Genomic DNA, 15,663 nt, shown 5'->3' with positions numbered 1-15,663 from the left:
TCAAGCACCTACTATAAGCCAGGCACTTTGCTATTTACTAGGGATACAAAGAAAGGCAAACATAGTTCCTAAGCTCAAGGAGTTCACAAACTAATGAGGAGGAAACATGCAAAAATATGTACAAACAAGAGATATATGGAATAAATTGGAGATGATCTCTGGTGGAAAAATGATTTAATTTAGCAAATATTAATTATATATTACATATATTTACTAAATCCTGTGTTCTAGGACTCAGGTTTTGTTTAGAAAAAGCAATGTACATTCTAATGGAAGGAAAGTATATATATATATATATATATATATATATATATATATATATAAAAATAACTGAAACAAGAGAAAGTAGAACAAAGGAAGTGTCCAGGAAAAGTGCTATGAAAAATCTAAGGAGAGAGACCACTTCACCTGGGTTAATGAGGGAGGAGTTAAAAAAAATTCATGAATGAAGAAAGGAAAATTATTTATTAAGTATTTGCTATGTGCCAGGCACTGTCCTAAGCTCTAAAATGAGACATCCTCTCCTCAAAGAGCTTATTTTCTAATAGGGGAATAAAAGATGTAGGGGAATAGTGGCAAGGCAAGATCCATTCTGGAAAGTCACAGGAATGGTGAATGGAGCCATTGGGACAGCCTATTCTGGCTACAGTTTTACTTATTCACTTAATTACTCTTCCCAGAGCTAGTGAGATATCAATAGGGAACACATATACAGCAAAGCAGAGGGGAAAGAAGATAACCACAGTGGATGATTGGATGGGAGGTGAAACATGACCTAGTCTGGAATTGGCTAGATTCAATGGATTATATAAGATTGTGCTCACTTCCTTCATGGAAGAGTGGCATTTCATCTGGACCTTGAAGGAAAGAAGTAATCCAGAGATCTCAACTAGGTGTTGTTTCACATATTTATTGTGACTTGGATAAAAGCATAGATTACATCCTTCTGAAATTTGCAGATTACAACAAGTTGGAAGGGATGGCTACCTCACTGGACAAAAAAAGTTCCCAAAAGGGAGGGATGGTTGCTCTCCTGGATGACAGGATCAGGATCTCACAGGGAGAAGTGACCACTACACTGTATGACAGGGTAAGAATCCCCAAAAGGTCTTTGGATAGCTTCAGACATTGACAGGATTTATTTAGGAGAAATGTAAAGCTTTATATTTGGGTCATAAAATCAGATTCCAAATATACAAAGTAAATTAGACTTAGATAGCAATTTGCTTAAAAACAAACAACTGTTTAGTGGATTGCATAATCAACATGAGTCAACAATGCTGGGGCAGCTAAATAGGACAGTGGATAGAGTACTAGCCCTGGAGTTGAGATGACCTGAGTTCCTGTTTGCCTAAGATCAGAAAAAAAAAATAAACACAAAAGAACCAGAGATGCCATTTGTCCAGGATTACAACAAGATGGAGAAGCGATAAAGCAGCTAGTCTTCCCCTTTGGTTCCCTCCCAGCTTTCTTCCCAAAGCATATTATCTTCCAAGTAGAAGATGAGAAGAGCAGAGATTTAGCTTCTTTTATCAGGAAACGTGTGTGTGTGTGTGTGTGTGTGTGTGTGTGTGTGTGTGTCCTTGGTATATCTTATGCTCCTCCTGTCTGGATGTGTTAACTCCTACTAGTTCAAATTCTCTAATAATTTACCATAATCAATATCTGGAGGAGGGGGAAAAGGAGAGAAAGAGGGAATCAATTTTGAAAAACATTTAGCCATCAGGTAATCAGCAAGCATTCATTGTCTTCTATTTATGTATCAGGTATTGTACTAAATATTGGAGATACAAACTCAAAGGAGGAAGCCATTTTTATTCCTGAGAAGCTTACATTCTAGCGGGGAGACAAATGTATATTTAGGCACATACAGAATAAATCTGTAGAGAAATATAGGATAATCTGGAGGATAACACCAGCAGTCATGAGGATCAGGAAAGATGTCATGCACAAGAAAAAGACAGGCTAGCTGTCATCATGTAGAGTCTAAGATTTAAATTTGGAAGAGATTTTGAAAATCAATCAGTTTCATACTTAGAATGCTGCAGTGTGACAAAGGGGTGAGACTTAGTCTGATTGGTCTTACTTAGAAAGCAGATGGGCATTACAAACAATTAAGGTTGTTGTGAAGAAAACTTTCCCAGCAATTTAAACCATCCAAAAAGTGGAACCTTAGAAGACAGAGAGTATTTTGTCATTGGAGGTCCTTGGACATAAACTGGGTAATCACTTATCAGTGATTATTGAAATTTCTTTTCAGTTATGGGTTGAACTAAATGTACTCTAAGGTCCCTCCCAGTTATATAATTATTATAAGGAAAGCACATCATGTACTTTAAAATATTAAACAAATGTAAATTATTATTATTATCCCATCTTTATTATGTAGTTCAAATAGACATGGTCCAGGAACAAGTTACTATTTTATTATTATTCTTTTATATTTAATGTTCTATAGGTTGTTGCACAAATGGATAAAATGGGCTGGATTTATTATTATTATTATTGAAAAAATGGGATATCAGCTCATCTTCTAAAGGCACATTGAAAGTATCTTTGGGACAGCCTTAATAGCAGACAGAATGATGGGGATGATCTATGCTTCATCTAGCTCCCTCATAGTTTTCATGTTTTCTGCTAGGTCTCTATATTTTGAAATCTTTTTATCCCACTTAGCCTGGAGATTGTGAGTATTTAATATGACAAAAGCTATTATAAGTATTGTTGTTAAATTTTTATGATTTAATGTTTTGTTTAGGCAATTGTGGGCAACATTTCTTTCTGTAATAATGTTCCAATTCCATTATATATATATATATATATATATATATATATATATATATATATATATATATACATTAAATATTTTTGAGAATTCAACAAACATATATATATACATATATATTTATTGAATTCTCAAAAATATTTAGGGAATTTGTGTTTTTTGTCATCTGTCAGTTAATGAAAGATAGCAAGCTTCTAGTTTGCAATTCTGACCACCTGATCATGTCTTTCTAGAAATTTTGTAGGTGTTATATTGACTATAATTGTTATACTATTGTTACTATTATTATCATAGCGTTGTCTTTTAAAATGGAGAAAAATATCTTAACAAGGTGTTTTCTTGTATAAACACTTTTTTCAGTGCTACAGTCTGTATATATCCTATGCATAACTAGATTTTTTTTTTTTTGCATGATCTGTCGCCACTAGAATGTATGCTCCTTGAGGACAGAGATGGCCTTTGCCTTCCTGTATCCCCAGGGTTTAGGATAGTAAGTACCTAGCACACCACAGGTACTTAATTCTTGCTGTTATTGTTGTTCATGATGATGATGATGATGATGATTATAAATGCTTTGTATAAAATATGTAAACACTCATTTGATCTAAATTTGAAGGGGACATTGGTGTTCTCAACTTTACTAGTAGACATTGTTGTCTTATGTCAAGAAAGCTGGGGTCATGTTTACTTCTCAGAGAAAGCTGGTTAATTGCTTTGTTAGTAATTAATTCATGCACTATTGTAAAGCATTTGAACTAATGGATATTTTTCTTATCTGATCTTATAGTTTTCTAATTTTGCAGAGAAACCAGATTTTCATTTTCCTACCATGAGAAAACTGCTTATTATATCAGTATCCAAGCTTTTTGTTTTGTGTTCAATCTGACTTGCTTTTTCATTCTGTTATATACTCTATATATACTATATATACATATAGGCAACCAGAAAATTTTCATAGTCTTCTATTTTTCATATTTCATAGTCTTTTTCTTCTTTGACTTATTTGTTCTTATATTGTTCTCAAACCTCTCTAGTATAAGTTTAGTTAATGTTGAAGGTTTGTTTTTTTTTGTTGTTGTGGTGGTTCTTTGCTGTTCTTTGATTATTCTTTGTCTCTAACCTTTTGATTTAAATTTCAATTGATTAAGTGTATCAGAAATTTCTGATTACTTTTATTTTTCCATATTCCATTTCACATATTTCTTTTTTTTGTTGGATTTCATTGAGCAATATGTTATTCAAGTTTTCTATTGTATTTACAACTATTGATAAATCTTCTAATATCTCTCTCCTGGTCTTTAGGAATATTCTCTGTCCCTAAAGTGGCACAGATCATTAGTTGGGCTTTGAGGTTATTATTAATAATTTATTCTCTATCTTTTTTGACAGGGCTCAGATAGAAACAGGCCTAGAACAAGTTATATTTTGCTATGATTTTTTAGGTTATACATGTACATTAATTAATTCTATTTTCATATATGTAATGTTGGGGGAGAAAAATCAGAACAAAGGGGAAAAACTAGGAGAAAAAAAAAACAGAAGAAAAAAAAAGTGAATATAAGTATGTGTTGATCCACATTCAGTCTCCGTATCTCCATATCCATCTCTCTGGATGTGGATGATGTTTTCCATCAGAGGTTATTGGAATTGCCTTGAATCACTGAATTGTTAGGAAGAACCAAGTTTATCATAATTGGTCATCACAAGATCTTGTTGCTATGTACAGTGTTTTCCTGGTTCTGCTTGCTTCACTCACCATCAATTCATGTAAACTTTTCCAGGCTTTTCTAAAATAAGCCTATTCATCATTTTTATAGAACAATAATATTCATTATTTTCACATATTATAACTTATTCAGCCAGTCCTCTATTGATAGGTATCCACTCATTTTCCAATTCTTTGCTGGCACAAAAAGAGCTGGGTCAAAGAGTATGCAGTTATATAGCCCTTTGGACATAGTTCCAAATTGCTTTCCAGAATTGTTGGATCTCTTCTACAGTTTTAAAAATTATTAATATTCTACAAATAAGCAAAGCAACCACTTTTTTTTAGTTAAATAAAAGTATTGGGCTGAAAAGTAATCATCTATAAACTCATTGAAATTTCCCTTTGCGTAAATCTTAAAGCAGAAAAGACATCAGGGATGATAACTATGATTTTGATCTTCTCTGCTAGATCCTTTGAAGACTTCATTAGAGTTTTTTCTGAAGTACATTGGAAATAATGTTTATTTGGTAGAGTAATAGCTATTAAACATACCCTTAATTCTTAAGGTTTTATGGAACAAGTTTATATCCAGGTAATTATGGAGCAAAAGTTCAGTTTGTGATAATGGTACAGTTCTAATTTATTTTGTCAGATGAGTTCTCCAGGAATTTTTAAGGCCTTCGTTTCTAGTATGGGCATTTCTTATCTGCTACTCCATGAAAATCACTGAGCTTCTAATGTAAAATTCTAACTAGCAGGGAATGCCTTGCAAAATTTTTTCACCCTGCAGTGATGTGCTGTTTTGCTTCCACCATTTCTTTGTATCATGTGCTTTGATCATTAAGTATGACGCCCTGTATTATATGTTTCTTTGTCTACATATTGTTGGCCAAGTTTATTAGGATGTTGCCCATGGAGGGCCTTTTGATTCCATTTCTGATCTAAATTGTTTCATGGACTCTTTCTTCTAGTAGACAGTTTTGTCTTTTATGTTTGACAAATCCAATGGTGTTTTGCCTTTTACCAGTCTTTACTATTCTTCTCATTACTATTTTTCCCATCTTTTTTGATAGAAGTGGTTCTGAGGAAATTGCTATTCCTTTGTTTTGTGAACTATAAAACAAATGGGTCAAATGAGTTTTTATTCTTATTATCATCTTGTTCTCATCTTTCTTGATGGGGTTCAGATAGAAACAGTTCTGGGATAAGAGATTATTATTTGCTATTTATTATCTTGCTTTTTATATTTGATGTTATACTGGTGAATAAAATACCTTTTAAGCTTGAATAAAAGTAGCAGGACATAAGCTAATCCCTGTTAGTTTCACTTAAATTCTTAGATACCTCCAGCAGCAGACAAGACAATAAGGATGACACATACTTCTTCTTCTTTCCAAATGATTTTGATCTCCTGTCCTAAGTCTCTATATTTTAAAAGATTTTCATTTCATATAGCTTGGAAATTATGAGTATCAGCTATGGCAATGTTTACTAAAAACATAGTTCTTAGGTTTTTATGGATCACTGTGGCCACTGAGGGCAACAATTTGATCTGTGATCATAGTATCATTCCAGAACAATTTGTGGTTCAGTTCACTGGGATATTTTGAGATCTGTATTTTGAGTATGGAGATTTTTGCCTGTTTTTTTTAGAAGGAACCTGGGAGGCTCCTTGGAAAAGGAAAAATATTACTTCAGCTTTGAAGGATCGGGTATTTAACTGGAATGTTGGTTACATGAAGGAAAACAAAGTGAGAAGAAACTAGAAAAGTTTAGATGGTGCTCAATTATTGGAAGGCCTGCAAGGACAAGTAAGGAATAATGCTTCTGAACTCATATAGTCTGGATTTGAACCCCAACTCTTGACCCTGGGTAATCCACTTCATTTCAGAAATCCTGGTTTCCTCATTCCCGAAAAGAAAAGGGCAGAGGTCCCTTCTAGCTCTGTATCTTATGATCCCATGCAAGGGGCTGATGAAGGCTTTGGAGTAAGGTCAGACTTCTCAGCCTCTTAGTCATGCCTACTGTGCCAAATATAGAGAGCCCTGATGACTTAACTGCAGTATGAGGGGAAGGGGACCGAGAGAGCATGAGAACCTTGCTCCTTTGCCCAATTCAAATCGGTGTCATGCAGTAAACATTGACTAAGACTCTACTGGGCGTAAAGTGCCATGCTCAGTGTTGGAAACAACACAAAACACATAATAAACCATCTTTGCTCCTGATGGAGCTCATAGGGGATAATTCAGTTCAACAAAAAGTTACCTACAAAAAGTGCCTACAGTGTGGTAGTCCAGTTAAGTTTATTAAGTTCATGTTAAGAATAAACATGTTTTCCTGAAACACAAATGGATTTTTGCAAATATCAGATTCAGAAATTGGAATGAAATTTAACAGGTATCTAAAATCCACATATATAAAAGTAAATTGGTTTTTTAATTTTTTTGATCCTGTATGTTTATCATATTTCTAAAATTCTATTTTCCTTTTTCTATAAATTGATACTAGTTTCCGTGTTTAAAAAATTAGTTGAATTCCAACTCTGTTCCTTCCATGAACAGTGATGAGATACTCTAAGATGTTGATAAGTATTTATTCTATTCACAAAAATTTCGCTATTCTGTGCAGATGTTTGAGTGGTTGTCCTGCTCCTGAGGCATGAGTGTAGAGTACTTGCATTTGGCAGAAGTGAAAAGTATGTAGAAGAGATAGATTAATCAAAAGAATTACTGAGGCGAGCAGGACTTCGATGCTTTGAATCTCTATGGTGGCTAATAACTTCTCTACTAAGAAGTTATACACTCAGGCAGAGTGAAGGATGGTGAGTTGTTTTTTGTTTGTTTGTTTGTTTCTTTACTCAAAACACCAAGAATTTTCTTTAAATGTCTGAAGGGCTATTGTGTCATAGAGGGATTAGATCTGTTCCATGTGATCCTAGAATGCAGAACTAATACCAGCAGAAACTGCCAAGAAGTAAATTAGTTCACTCATTTAATCCTTTGCAATCTAACTTTTAACCACATCATCCAACCAAAGTTGCCCTTTCTGAAGTTAACAATGATTTCTCATCTTCATTCTTCTTGGCTTCTCTTTAGCATTTCATAATGCTAATGAGTTTCTTCTAAATATTCTGTCTGTATCTGGATCTTTTTCTCCTCCTCCTCATCTTCTACTTTCCTCCTCCTCTTTCTTCTCCTTCTTCTTCCTCTTCTTACTCCTCCTTCTCCTCCTTCTTTTTCCTCTTTCTCCTTTTTCTCTTTCTCCTCCTCCTCTCTTCTTCTTCCTCTCTTCCTCCTCTTCTTCCTCTCTTTCTCCTCCTCATCCTCTTTCTTCTTCACTGAATATCTATCCAGGTTGTTTCTGCTAATCAGATAACTGGCCAGCATCATTGTGACCAAGCTATATCTTCCCCAAACATTCCTTTAGTGCTCATCCCCTAAGATGTTGAAACCACCAGTCTCTGGTCTGACATCAGAGCAAATTTTATATGGACTCTATGAAGATTTTCATTTCTGTTCATTAGTATTAGGGATTCAAGACCTGCCTGCCAGGTTGCCTCAACTTTTAACCCAAGTATTTGAGGGAAAGAAGAGTTCATTAGATTTCATCAAGGATTTGATATTATGGCATATGGCACAGTACACAATGGACTCACCAATGTCCAGACTCTTCTTCTATGTTCTGTTCCTCAGACCTCAGGCAGCTTGGAGAACAGTTATAAATCTTCTCCAGAAATACATAGTCCAGGGGGAAACTGAGACACACAAGGGAAAGCTATCAAGTAATGCTTCTGTATCACAGAGGTCTCAGCTGAATTACTATTTCCTTTCTAAAACAAGTAATATAGTCAGCAGGCCAGTAGTTCCCGTCTTTTTCCTGTTTTTAATTCTCCTTCCAAGCAACTACAGTACAAGAGAGAGGCTTACACTCCCTTTCCGAACTATTAGCAATACCTCCTCCAATCTTTAGTCTGATAATAATTGGATATTTGAGTAAATAAACTTTAGTTGAAGAAAATCAGGGCAACATTCTTACCTATCTAAAATGTAGGTATTATACAGTAAATCAGTACTAAGTACCTAGTAATAAGCACTTAATAATAGCAATAGTTTAATAACTAATAATAGTTTAATAACTAGTATTTATATATCACTTTAAGGTTTGCAAAGTGTTTTATGTATAAGCTCATTTGATCTTCACAATAACCTTAAGAAGCAGATGTCCTCCTTATTATCCCCATTTTATAAATGAGGAAACAGAGGCAGACTGAAGTAAAGTAACTTACCTGTCATTCTAAGTGTCTGAGGTTGGGGTTTTAATTCAGTATTTCCTGACTCTAGGCCTAGGACTTATCCAAGTTATTTCCTAGCTGCCCTGGACCTATGCTATGGGGAGCACATTAGGCCTGAAGTCAGGAGACCTGAATTTAAATCCTGGTTCTAGTCGTTTAGCTTGTCAGTTAGTTTGTCTGAACCTTAATTATCCCATCTGTCCTTCCCACTACACAACAGGGTTGTGAGGAAAATACTTTATAAGCTTTGGAATGTCCCTAGTATCTGGGATCTACTCCTCCTTTGTTTGCTAGAGTCTTTCTCTTAAGGTGTAATTCATATACCATCTTCTGCATGAAGCTTTTCCTGGTGTGTCTCCCTGTCCCCCATGCCCTTCTGTGAGTGCCCTCCCTCCCAAGTTACTTTGTATTTAACTCCTTTGTACCTATTTGAATTTATTTACTTTCTATTTATGCTAGATATATTTTTATATGTGCTTGTGTTAGAATGTAAACTCCTTGCGAGTAGGGATTGTTTTATTGTTTCCTTTTCTTGTCTCCTTAGTGCCTAGCATTGTATCTGATACATAGTAGACACTTAGTAAATACTTATTGTTTGTTATTGAAAGTTGAGTTCTCTTTATTATATTAACAAGAGAAGGAGTTCGAGACGGGCCAGATTGGTATAGACCAGATAATAGGAGGTGAGAAAAGGGAGATCCCAGTTAGGGAAGACCTTCTGGAGGGCAGTGGTTCACAAACTGGGCCTTGAATGCTAGGGAGGGGTGTTCTAGGCAGAGGTAAATGGTCTTCCAGAACCATGGCAGAGGAGGACCATCTGGCTGCAGCAGAGGATCCATGTAAAGAATCGTGGCAATATCGGGTTGGGCCAGACTGGACAGTAAAGAGTCGAGGATTTTCCTATGTTCCATCCCCACTTGATACAGAACGTATGATGTATCAGAGTCTTGGGTCCTTGTGTAGATGCTTTGAGACTTCAAGGATCCCTGACTTGATCATTGTGGGTTCTCCCTTCACCGATGCAACTCCTCGCCTCTCCATGCCTTAATAGAAGACCTTCATGAGATGCTGTGGTCAAAAGAATTCATTGGCTGGTGGCCAGTCTTCTGGCTGTTTGTTACTTAGTTGATGGTAATGATATTCATGATAAAAATGAGAGCTTTTATTTTTTAGCAATTTCTACTTTTCAAAACACTGCACATATATTATGTTGCTTTGAAGTAGTCCTGTGAAGTCTGTTGAGAATAAGTATTGCTGTTCTATTAAACACGAGAGGAAAACTGAGGTCCAAGTTCCACTGGTTTGCTCAGGGTCATGCATTGAACCGGTAGGAGACCCAGACTTGGAACCCAGGTTTCCTGTTCCAGTACACTGGGTTGAGGAGTTCCATCCCAAAGTGATCCTCCACCAACTGGTATACACCTGTTTCTTCCCAGGGTGTCTAAGATGGCAAGATTTTCTGGACTGATATAAAAAAGGAGGCAGTCTAGGTGAGAGGGAGATTTATTCCTCTTCTTCACACCTGGGCCTGGAAGCTCTCAAGAGAGCTGTTTGCCCATAGCAGGAATAATGCCTGGAAGTCTCACCTTTGTTCAATTGTTTACCAGCTGTGTAACTCTGAGCAAATCATCTTTCTGTGGGTCTCAGTTCTTTACATGTAAAATGAGGAGAATTGGATCACTAAGGTGTTTTCTTCAGTTTTAAAGTTATGTTCCTAAAGTCCTGGCTCTAATAGTATTATGTTTCAAGATTCCTTAAGATTGTGACATTCTAAAGCATGTTTTCAAATTGTCTTCCAGATTTAAGTTTCTGTGTTCTGAAATCCCTTCTGCTTTGTGAAGTTCCTTTATCTTTCAAATGAGAGATTTTGAGGAGAGTTTTTAAAATAGCCTGTTAAATTGATTGTATGCTTATAAACAAAAGCAAGCTATACCTAACAAACTTTGTATAATCTTCTTTTTCTATTCTACTGTGTGTATGGAAATGTTAATTTTATTTGGTGTTTGTTAAAGTTTGGGGTTTTAAAAAGTAAAAATTAAAATAATATGAAGCATTTTGGTTGGACTTTGTGATTCTCTGTTCAGTGTTCTGTGTTTTGAGGCCCTTTATAGCTCTAACATTCTTTTTTTTTTTTTAATTTCCTTTTTTTTCAATTAACAAAATCTATTTTTCTTCCCTCTTACCTCCCTTTCCTATTAAAAAAAGAAAAAAACCTTTGTAACAAATATGCTTAGTCAAGCAAAACATATTTCTGCATTGGTCACATCCAAAATATATCTCTCATTCTATTCTGCACCCTGAATTCGTCACCTCTCTTTCAGGAGGTGGGTAGCATGCTTCATCATCCCTTCTCTGGATTTGTGATTGATCATTACATTGATCAAAGTTCTTACCTCTTTCCCAGTGGTTTGTCTTTATAGTGTTGTTGCTACTATGTAGATTGTGCTCCTGGTGCTGCTGCTCACTTGACTGCATCAGTTCATATATAAGTCTTTCTGGGTTTTCTGAAACCATTCCCTTCATCATTTCTTACTTGCCAATAGTATTCCATCCATCCATCTGCCATGATTTCTTCTGTCATACTACTCTAACATTCTGTGTTCCGTGTTCTAACATTCTTTGCTCTAAGGTCCCTTCCAGCTCTGACATTATAAGTCAGTATTCTAACATTCCGTGTGCTAAGTTCCCGTCCATCTCTAATGTTCTATGTTCAAATCTCTAACATTCCCATTTCTGAGATCCCTTCCATTTCTAACATCCTAGCATTCTATGTTCTTTAGGTTTTCTCCAAACTGCTGTACCCCATTGTGAGGGAGGCTGCGCTCTCTGTTCTCAAGTATATGCTTCTGAGTTTCCAGCACTCCCATGAAGCCTTCCACCTGGTAAGGAGTTTGTGCAAGACTGCACATCTGGGACTTCCCTTTTTTGCAAGTATAGATGGGATTGGAAAGTGGGGAAAAAGGGTCCCCAAAAGAAGTGGTTGGACCTGCCACTGGATATCCTGACCTCTTTCCATTGGCTGTAGAGCATAAGAACTGGAATCAGGAAGACCTTAGTTCAAAGCTAGCCTTAGACACTTATTAGTTGTCTGACCCTAGGCAAGTCAACCAATTTCTACCTCAGTTTCCTCAGCTGTAAAATGGGAATAATAATAGCACCTACCTTCCCAGGGTTGTCATGAGAATAAAATGAGATGATTTTTGTAAAGTTTTTTGGAAACCTTAACACAATATTAATACTAGCTGTTGTTTTTATTGTTGTTACTATTCCCTGAGATCCCTCTGTGATAACAGTGAAGGGTCTGTAACTCTTACCATTTTTCTCCTGGTTTTCTGCATTTTTGGATGAAGGCAAGGTAGGGTGGCAGCAAATGGAGTAAGTAGGACACTGGGAACCTATCTTTATAGTTTTCATAATAATAATACTCTATCCTTCCATTCTGTATTCCCCGTATCATGCCTCTCCTTCATGAACAACCTGTAGACAACCTTTATTCTAATTTCTTGTGCAAGGGCTACTATTCCAATTTCTCATGCAAAAGTTATTATTCCAATTTCTTATGCAAGGGTATTACCCCAATTTCTTGTGCCCATCTTACCCAGCCTGTTTTCATGTAGTTTCCTGGCACTGGGTAGGATAGAAGGTCATAGATAGAAGAGAAAATTTGCCTTCACTTTTTTTTCTTCGATTCAATAAATGTTTATTGCATAGCTATGTGACCTTGGGAAGTCACTTAACAAGCTCTCTTTCCTCGCCACTTTAAATTTCATGCTTTAATCGTCACCATCATATCTCAAAGATAAAATGGCTCTTCTCCATAATAAGGCAAATCTCTCTATTTGTGCCCTTAATACCATCCTTTCCCATTCTCAGGAGTAAAAACATTGCCTTCTTTACCGGTTTGTCCATTTAGGCTGGGGCCTGGGTCTAGTTTCATCCTTGTACTCATTTGATAAATATCTATTAAATTTGGAGACCTGAGAAACTACCATTGTGTTAGATAAGGAAGGACCATCACTCCCAAACCTCCAAAACAGGGTCTCCAGGATTTTTCCAACAGGAAATTAATCCCTATGGACTATAATATTAATGGGAAGTCAGGTTTGGGGGACTTTGTGGAATGGCCTATACTAGACCAGTAGGGGGAGCTCAAGCCCTTAGTGTGAGAATGCTGCTCCTTAAAAAGATGGGAGGGGGAGAAAAATCCAGAGAGGGTCATATTTTTAAAGTTACATGTTGAATGAAATGAGTGTTTCCTCATTCTCTCAGAGCTTTGCTGAAAAAGAGAGAGGGATGGCTTTTATACATTTTTTAAAGTAAAATAATAAGGAAGATGATAACTATAGAGCCCATAAGTAGAGGAAAAACATGAATTAGAGCTAGAAGAGCATTTTATGTCACAATGTAGGAACAAGGGACTTTAGTATATGATGTCAGAACTGTGAGAGAGCTTAGAATAAAGAATTTTAGAGAGAGAAAGAAAGAGAGAGAGAGAGAAAGAAAGAAAGAAAGAAAGAAAGAAAGAAAGAAAGAAAGAAAGAAAGAAAGAAAGAAAGAAAGAAAGAAAGAAAGAAAGAAAGGAAGGAAGGAAGGAAGGAAGGAAGAAAGGAAGGAAGAAAGAAAGAAAGAAAGGAAGGAAGGAAGAAAGAAAGGAAGAAAGAAAGAAAGAAAGAAAGAAAGGAAGGAAGAAATATGGTGTAGTAGAGCGCTAGCTCTGGAATCAAAAAGACCTTAGTTTAAATTCAACCTGAGACATTTGATACTTATGAGCTGTGTGATCTAGCCCCAACTACCTTGCAAAAAAAAAAAAAAAGCTAAATGAGAATTCAAAAGGCAAAGAAAAGTAGGGCCAGGGATGGGACAGAGATGTTATTCTTGAAGTAGGGAACCAAGTAAACAAGAAATGGGGTGTTTTCCTGTGTATTGAATACCAGACAATAAGGTCTCTCCCCACTAGAAATCTTGTTTTTCATTGTTTTAAAATATCTTAGTAGTCCCCTGGCTGGGATCAGATAATTAATAATATACCTCGTTCCTTCAACTAGCAACCCAGACCTCAATACCTCCCAGTGAATGTTGTCTCCTACAGAAGGACTTCTTAAACTTTTTTCCACTTGCTACCATTTTTTACCAAGAAATTTTTTTATGAGACTTGGGTTTTAAGTAAAGGCATCTAAGACTTAAATCAAATATTCACTGATAATAAGTCATGATTTTATGACCCTCATATTGAGTTAGGAGACCCTATATGGGGTTGGGACCCACATTTAGGGCTCTATATAGGGTTATCCTAGTGTCAGCTTACCCAGTGATTCAGTCTTCAAGCTTATTAAGGATTCTCTTTTGTGTAAGCCCTTTCAGCCCCATGATATATTCTTCCTAAAGAATACTAATAGTAATATATGATAAAATATTATCTTTGTTTTAGTTTCATGCCACACTTTAAGATTGCCAAACCCTATGTGCATATGTAAAATACATGGCCTTTTAACCAGTCAGCCAAACAAATACTTATTAAACACCTGCCATATGCCAGATTCTGTATTAGACACAGGATAGGAACAAAATAATTAAATAATCACCACTCTTGAGGAATTTACCTTTTTGTGGACTCCCACAAAAGCCCTGGGTAGGACGAAGCAGAAAACCCTATTTTACAGATCAGGAGACTGAGACTGACAAAGGTATAGTCACCTGGCTAATAGTTGATTTGAACCCAAGTCCTTAGGACATCAAGTTCAGGTACTTTGCTATTCTCACCCACCACCCACTCGAACCCCCTGCTTTTTTTGCCCCCTCTATTGATATAAAGTCCAGCCCTATCACACCTTGAATAGTCTTTGTGAGTTATAAGCCAGAACATTTAATAATCTAGTTGGTGATGAGTTCTTCCCCCCCTTCAGATGATACTGGTTTTTATCTGATACATAAATATCCACTGCTGAGCCGATATTCAAAACTTTTCTGGTCTGTTAGAACATAGCAGAGCCTGGACTCCATTGGTATGGTCTCAGGTCATCTCCATGCGTCAATGAAGCATCAGAGGAGGACTTTGTGGTGGACAGCACCTACTACAAATGGGAAAACTGAGGCTCTGAAAAGTGCCAGAACAAGAAGTCCAGAAACTTGGATTTCTATTGTAATAATTAAAGGACTTTCTATGTGCCAGATACTGTACTAGGTATTTTTACAAATGTTGTCTTATTTGATACAAGAATCCTGAAGATAAGTACTACTATTACCTCTATTCTATGATTGAGGAAATTGAGATAGTCAGGGATTAAATGACTTACCCAGAGTCATACAGCTAATAGGAGTCTGAGGGGAGATTTGAACTCAAGTTTTCCTGACTTTAGGTCTGGTGCCATGTTATTCCATTCCAAAGTCTCTACAGTCATGCCAAGCTTCTTGTGGTCCTCACAGCTTCTCCCACACATCCCCAAAATGGTGGCCTCCCTGGCGGAAGAGGATTCCAACTCCCGAGCAAACTGCCTGGAAGAGCTGGCAGAGCTGATCCACTGCATGGTGTTCCGCTTCTCAGGCTTCCCAGACTTGTATGAGCCGGTCATGGAGGCCATCAAGGTGGGTTCCCCACCCCCATCTCTCAGGAGTAACAAGGAAGGGTTTTCTGAGCTTTTTATTTTTATTTTTTAAAAGTCTGTGGCATACAGTTGATTCAGAGTCACATATCTGAAAGTGACTCTAGAACACAAACCATAGGAGGCCAGAGCTACCTTAAAAGGAACATAAAATGTCAACACCAGTAGGAACTTTAGAATAGAGAATGTTAGAACTAGAAGGGACTTTAGAACATAGAATTTTAGGTCTAGAAAAGACAAGGATTTAGAATGTTAGAGGTGGAAGGGACTTAATTAAGAA

General features: G+C 36.4%; 1 protein-coding gene across 1 annotated transcript in view; it reads left to right on the top strand.

Moving 5' to 3' along the window:
• The window catches only part of USP35 (ubiquitin specific peptidase 35), a 62,549-nt gene that overhangs the window by 27,932 nt on the left and 18,954 nt on the right, over nucleotides 1-15,663 (top strand). The window contains 2 exon segments of the mRNA XM_074303970.1: nucleotides 11,565-11,666; nucleotides 15,208-15,366. Of these exon segments, the coding sequence (XP_074160071.1) occupies nucleotides 11,565-11,666; nucleotides 15,208-15,366 (261 nt within the window).

This window comes from Sminthopsis crassicaudata, chromosome 3 (assembly GCF_048593235.1).
Source record: "Sminthopsis crassicaudata isolate SCR6 chromosome 3, ASM4859323v1, whole genome shotgun sequence".
NCBI classification, from domain to species: Eukaryota; Metazoa; Chordata; class Mammalia; order Dasyuromorphia; family Dasyuridae; genus Sminthopsis; species Sminthopsis crassicaudata.
Note: the sequence above shows the minus strand (reverse complement) of the source record. Positions and strands in the feature narration are given on the sequence as shown.